We start from the raw sequence: 7,071 nt of genomic DNA, 5'->3' as shown, positions 1-7,071 counted from the left end.
TTCGCCAAAAATTCAAAAATCTAAATTTTTCAAAACTGTGAACAAACGTTGTTGAAATTGTCCCCAGAAAGATACATATAAAATTAGAAATTAATCCAACCAATGGTTTGGTCAGAGACGATGTTTGAAGAAATTCCTAACGAAGATGTTAGCTTATCGGCCGGTGAGCTAATTTTTGGTGAAAGTACTGGACAAATGAAAATATCACCAGATTAATGAAAATGAAGTTATGGAACTGGTCTGACCTGATCTCACACAGACTAAATATCCAACATCTGACGACTATTTCGGAACCTTTTTGGAATCAGAACAAGCGAGAAGAACCGATAGAACCTGGAATTAAAACTAGAATTCATGAAATTTGGATTAAACTCATTTCATGATCAAATCTGCAGGATTTGTAAAACCCTGTCAGATAAACTGAACTGTTCAGTGTGTAAAACATCTGTTTGGACGTGGACCAGGCCTTCAACCACCACAAGGAGAACATGTTCTTCAGATGTAAACGCACGTCACATTGCTTCTGAACTCCAGCGTTTGTCTGAAGTCATTCAATCATGAGACAGTTGATGACAGTGATGTGGCATCTGTGTTCAACAGGTACGTGTTTCCGTCATGAATTAGCATCGAAATGTAAAAACACCTTAAACATGTGGAGTTCGCATTCAGTCTGAGGGCCGTTAGTGTTTCTTTTGCAACTATTCCTCAGAGAAGGGTGTCAATCCGGGTGCTGGGGTCCCCATTTAAAGAGTCTCCGAGGTCGAACAGCTGGTCCAGGTTGACGGTGGAGCTACAGAGGAAGTCGTTCCGTCCTTGTTCCTCGTCCTCGGGCCACGGACTCTCCAGGAACGCCGTAGCCAGGAACGTCTCCTCGTCAAAGTCAGACACGTCATTGTTCCGTTGGGTCTCCACCAACACGTGGAGGTCCGGGGTCCCAGCCGGGGCTTCAACAGGGGAGATGTGGGTCCCCCTCACTGTCAGGTCCTCATCCTTCATGATGGGGCTCAGCGGCCCCCCACCCTCCAGACTGAGCTCCCCGCTGAGGGCTGAGTCCAGCAGGGCGTCCCAGTCGAAGTCCCCCTTCAGCGGTCCCAGCTCCTTCTGTTCGTCCGCCGACAGTAGTGGGGAGCTGGACCGCCGAGAGGCTTTGGTGTTGCTTCTGGATGTCAGCGACTGTTTCCTCTTGAGCCCATTCCGTCCTCGGACCACAGGCCAGGACCCCAGCATGGTCCCCTCCGCCAGATGAGGGTCCCAGTTCTGGTCGGCCCCTGTGGCCTCCTCGAACTCCCTGAGGAGCCGCTGGGACTCTTGGTTGATGCACAGGGTGGTCTGAGCCCCCGTGGGGCTACAGGGGCCTCTGGACGGCGGTGGGAGGTTGACCTGGAGCCGGTTCTGCAGGGCTGGGTTGATCTGGACCGGCGGCATCTGCCTCTTCTTATAGGCGCCGCTTAGGAGGCGCTCGGCGTACTGGGGGTCGATCTTCCAGAAACCCCCCTTCCCTGGTTCGTCCTTCTGCCGCGGGACTTTGATGAAGCACTTGTTGAGGGACAGATTGTGTCGGATGGAGTTCTGAAAGTAGAGGCAAATGTTTTACAGGACGTTAAATAATACTGTACTGATGAAACATGCACCACAGATTAAGTGTAATACCACTGACGGCCACTGGGGGCTTGTCTCCAAACACACCTGGTTCTTCTCTAAATAAAGCTGCTTCAGTAAATGTTCTGGTGGTTCATCTGTGAATTATTGCTCTGTTAACCCCTTCAGTCCCACCACAAGGTTCAGTAACAGTTTTAACAGTCAAACTTTTTTAATATGTTGTACCTCGATAGAAACTTTAGATTCTCCTCAGTTGAGTTGCTACATTTATTTTACACATTTCCTGAACAACAAAACATAATCAGTGACAGAATCATCTGGATAATTATTGATGCACATCAATCTAACTATAGAAGTGGGCGGGACTTTCACTGGAGGAGAACTCAACTCATCCAATCACAGTCCATATCTGACTTCTATCAGTGCTCAGTAGAAACTAGACTGATATCTGGAACCATTTACATGTTCTAAATCATCAACATAAGGACCAGTAGAAGGAAAGGAACGGTTAGAATATTTAAAAAATCAAAATTTCTCAAAACTGTGAACAAACTTTGTCGACATTGACCCAAAGAAGAAACAGATAAAATTAGAAATGAATCGGACACAGATGGTTCAGACACTTTCAACTTAAAAGCCATGATGAATCCTCTGCTTTCAGCCCAGGGTCTGCTTTTATTTATTTATTCATTCGTTTTTTTTGTTTTTTGTTTTGCTTGTTTATCCTTTACTTAACCAGATCAAACCTCCTCTGATGCAGTAAATCTGAACACTGTACATTCACCTGCGGGAAAGCGGGAAGTACAGACGTGCCCCCCACCCCACCCCCCCGAGCTGTGACCTCTGACCTTTGTTAAATATTATCTGCCCCATGTCCAGCCTTTACAAAAACAGAACTGCTCTGAAACCAGGGAGTACAGCTAACAGCTCCATCAATCATTTATCCAAGAAAATTAAAGTTTTCTCAAAAATTCCTGCACTTTAGAGGAACGGGGGGTCGGTCTGCTTGCCCCCCCCATGCCAACATCACACATTTTTGCTGAAGCAGAAAATCTGAAGGTTGTTTCAATGATCAAACCTACTGTGGTCCAGACCATGTGTGGATCAGGTTTAGAACTGGAGGTTTGATGAGGATGAAGATGGAGTTTTAATTTATTTATTAAAGCCACAGATTAAAGCTGATACTGAATCTGAGTTTGTTCGACAGAAAAACATCAACTGACGTTTGAGGAAACGTAGATTATACGACAGCCTATACGGGCCACATAAGAAAATAAAAACACTTGCCACTGCGAGAATAAAGTCAGAAAATATTGAAATAAAACCTGTAATTTTATGAGAATAAAGTTGAATAAAAAACAAGTTATAATTTTACGGAAATGAAGTCGTAGTTTAAAAAAGACTCATAATTTAACGAAAATAATGTCGTACTTTTATGAGATTAAAGTCATCATATTTGGAGAATAAAGCCATAATATTACGAGAATAATGTCTTAGTTTTAAAAACAGGTGGAAACATCATAATTTAACAGAATACAGTCGTACCCACTGGTCACATGATGTAGAACTGTGAACATTCTGTGAGGTTCTACTTTCATTTGGGGTTTACACACAAAGGACAAATACTGAGCCTATTAGCCCCGCCCACCAAATACTGAGCCTATTAGCCCCACCCACCATCAACACATTAGCATTAGTCGTCCACTGGAACAGAAGTGAAAGTTGATGCTTTGTTTGTTGCGTTCGCTGTAACTGGAAACTCTGTCATCAACAACAGTTAAGGCTTACGATTTAGAAATTATGATTTTTTTATTGCACTAGTGTGAATTTATTTTCAAAACATTACAACTTTAATCTCATAAAAGTGCGACATTATTTTCGTTAAATTATGAGGGTTTTTTTAAACTGCGACTTTATTCCCATAATATTACGACTTTATTCTCGTAGTGATATGTTTTTATTTTCTTACATAGTCGTATACGCCGTCGTATGATCATGGTTAAACTAACACAGAGCAACTGTAACATAATAATTTCTCCTGGGATTAATAAAGTATTCTGATTCTGACTAAAGCAGCCTTTGTTTTATCTAAAACAGTCCAAACAATAAAAATCTCCATTTATGAAGGAGTTAAAACAGTTGCATCTGTTTCTACATTCTTAAGAGGGTTAATAGTATATGTATACACAGTCAAAAACTGATTTTTAATATTTTCTTGGTCCGTGTAACTGAAATGCAAAACCAAAACAAAGAATTAAACAAAAACTAAGCAATCTCGAAGAACTCTGGTCAGAAATACTACAATACCCATGATCCTCAGCTGCTGTTGTCATGGAGAAGAGGCCTCAAACGGTCTCTATGAAATGCAAACACAGGCGACTCTGAAGCTCTGTGAGTGGATGTTTGTTTGTGAAATGCATCCTGGGAGTTGGAGTCTTCATCTGTTGTCTCAGTTATCATGTTTCTGGACATTTAAACTAAACTAAAACTAAAACTGATGAACCAAAAAAAAAAAAACACTTTTACTAACAGATTCAGAGAAGAAAGAACCATCTTGAGACCATTTTACCATTGTAAGATCAGACTGGATAAGGTTTTGAACACATCAGACCTGTTTTTCTATATTTAATCAATAACAGTGATCACTGTTTTTATGACGCATCATTAAAAAAAAATAAATAAATAAAAGGGACTAATATTACTGTAAAACTCTGTGTAAAAAGAAACTTTAAAAATTAATCTTTTTCAAGAAATATACCAAATAATTACTATGTTTCACAAAAATCAGATTCCGGTTGTACTGAAGCTCTAAATAAAAGAACGTGATTACTTTGAGTCTGTTTTAATCCCTTTACTACCACTTTAAATCAGTCATTTTTGGTCCAAAGTTGATTTGTTTTCATTTGACTCAGTGACGTTTATTCATATAAATAGTTAAAATGTCTCATTAATAATTCATGCAAACCGTGACTTCAAACTTGAACTGATTAAATATTTTAAAGCATTAGAATCAGGTGTAAAAGACCAAAATCAGCTGATTTTAAAGTGTTAAAACATCTCTGAATGGAATCAGATGTGATGTTTATGACATTCATTTAGATATTTAACAGACCGGCTAGTAATATATTACATAGTATGTATGTATGTAGGTATGTATGTATGTATGTATCTTATGTATGTGTGTATGCATGTATGTATGTATGTGTTATATATGTATGTATGTATATTATATGTGTGTGTGTGTGTGTGTGTGTGTGTGTTTGTGTGTGTGTGTATATGTGTGTATGCATGTATGTATGTTATATATGTGTGTATGTGTGTGTGTGTATATGTGTGTATGCATGTTTGTATGTATGTTATATATGTGTGTATGTGTTATATATTTATGTGTGTGTGTGTGTGTGTGTGTGTATACATGTGTATGTTTTTTATACAGTATCATTTTGGAGACACGGCCACATTTCATTGTATGGAAATCCAATGACTTCACTGTTCAGTGTCCACGCGTGTCGTGTTCTTACCTGCCAGGTGGGGTCCGCGTGTCGGTAGTAGCAGAAGTTGTCTGTGATCCACTTGTAGATGCAGGACAGTGTGATCTTGCTCTTCTTGCTGGCCTGCATGGCCATGCAGATCAGGGTGGCGTAAGAATACGGGGGTTTGATGCGCGCGTTGGTTTTATAATCCACGTCGTCCGGACAGTGTCCGTGGGCCACGATGCCCGGCAGAGACAACTGCATCCGACTGTAGGCCGCCGCCGTGGGCTTCCCCGGGGTCAGGGGCGTACCCATGGAGGCGGGGTCCCCGGCCAGGGGGGAGGACGGGGCGTCGGAGCCCGGATGCCGCGGCCCGAACAGCGGCGGCTGCGGAGGATGAGGGACGTTAGCGCCGAGGATGGAGAACTCCTGCAGCCACTGCAGGCTGGTCAGGCTGTCGTCCAGGCTCACGGAGCTGTAGCAGCTGCCGGGGGGGGCCGGGGGCTCCCTGGGGGTGTCCCCGGGGGGGTACTGGGTGCCGCTGTCCCGCTCCTCCGCCTGCGCCGCCGCCGTCACCACCTCCTCCTCCAGACCCACCGAACCCTCAGGCCAGGGGTCCGCACAGCCCAGGGACAGCATGGGTGCTCCTGCTCCTCCTGCTGCTCCTCCTGTTGCTCCTCCTCCTGCTCCTCCTCCTGCTCCTCCTGCTGCTCCTGCTGCTCCTCTGCTCCTCCTCTGCTCCTCCTGCTGCTCCTCCTCCTGCTGCTCCTCCTGCTCCTCCTCTGCTCCTCCTGCTCCTCCTCCTTCCACCTCCTGACAGGACGGGGAATACACGGACAGCCTGAATAAAGTGCGAACAGAGACAATGCGGACCTGTTAGAGAACAGAGGCCTGTGTGTGCGTAAAGGCATGAGTTTCCATCCATTGAAGCCCGTGTGGCGTCTGACACCTGGATGTGTGAAGTCAAACACTGAAACCTGAAATCCTTTCAATCCTTCTGCCTCCTTTCGTGCGTCGGGGTCATGGAACATTCCTGAAGGAGCTGTTGCGCACTTGGCGCAGTGCGCGCGGAGGAGCGCGCATCCGCTGTAAAGGCATCTGCGGCCTTTTTATGCTCGAACAAAACCACTCCAAAACACTTTATAAGTTGGATGAAACACCTACTCTGACATTTAGACACATGTATCTGCGTCAGGGCTTCATTAAACCGTCCGTGTACTTCGTTAATTCCGTCTCGAGGCCTCCTGAGAACCAATAAATAATCAAACTCACCTTTGCTCCGCTCTGGGTTTGACCTTTAAAACCTCTGAAGTCGGTTCCAGCTGCACCTGTTCACTCCTGGACACGGGCACTACAGCGGAGGAAAGTCCTGGTCCTGCTGATCCGGGCTCGTCCTCGGCCTCTGGAGGTCTGTCCGACGGGTGCAGGATCTGCCCGGGAGGCGGTTTAATACCTGGAGCAGGAGGTTTGTCCGGCAACCATAGAAACGGGACACCCCCTTGTAAACAGCTTCCCGGTCCTCCATTGGCCCGTTGGTTTCTATAGCGCTTCATTTTTAATCACCCTGGAGTCAACGGTGCAGGTTCCCAAGCTGAGGCCCGGGACCCGCAGCAGAACGGGTCCTCCAGGACTGAGGTCCACAGCTGCACGGGCGGACTTGGCTGTTCTAAAGGTGATGGGCAGAGGTTTAAGGAGTCCACATGAAGATAAAGGAGAGGAGGTTCAAGTCCAAGAACGGATTCAAGTACTTAAAAGTGAAAAACAATCTGAAAACCCCCCAAAAGAAGAACAGACCCGGTCTGAAGGATCTGATCCAGACTCATTTACTGTTTCATCTCATTCTGTTTTTCATTTTCTTACGTCTTATACAAAGTTTTTTGTCGTGTTACTTGTTTTACAAAGTTTTCTTCTTGTTGTATTTTTAATACATTTTCTGCTCTTGTGTCTTTTTCACAGTTTTGTTTCATGCTTTTTATTACTTTTTTTTAATTGTTTTTTT

The 7,071-nt window shown here is 44.3% G+C and overlaps 1 protein-coding gene across 1 annotated transcript; it reads right to left on the bottom strand.

The window, feature by feature from the left end:
• Nucleotides 1-469: 469 nt before the first annotated feature.
• On the bottom strand, nt 470-5,711 carry foxj1a (forkhead box J1a). The gene is made up of 2 exons (XM_030140812.1): nt 5,121-5,711; nt 470-1,569 (listed from the first exon to the last, which is right to left on the bottom strand). The coding sequence occupies exons 1-2, from the start codon at nt 5,709-5,711 to the stop codon at nt 706-708; spliced, it is 1,455 nt and encodes a 484-aa protein (XP_029996672.1). The 3' UTR covers nt 470-705.
• Nucleotides 5,712-7,071: the final 1,360 nt, after the last annotated feature.

The sequence above is a fragment of the Sphaeramia orbicularis genome, chromosome 8 (genome assembly GCF_902148855.1).
Source record: "Sphaeramia orbicularis chromosome 8, fSphaOr1.1, whole genome shotgun sequence".
Classification (NCBI taxonomy): domain Eukaryota; kingdom Metazoa; phylum Chordata; class Actinopteri; order Kurtiformes; family Apogonidae; genus Sphaeramia; species Sphaeramia orbicularis.
The sequence above is the reverse complement of the archived record's forward strand: the minus strand, read 5'-3'. Positions and strand labels throughout refer to the sequence as shown.

Coding starts and splice junctions, on each gene's coding strand:
- foxj1a (XM_030140812.1), bottom strand. CDS start 5,711: ATGCTGTCCCTGGGCTGTGCGGACCCCTGGCCTGAGGGTTCGGTGGGT. Junction 1,570..5,120: donor ACGCGGACCCCACCTGGCAG/GTAAGAACACGA, acceptor CTCTACTTTCAG/AACTCCATCCGACACAATCT.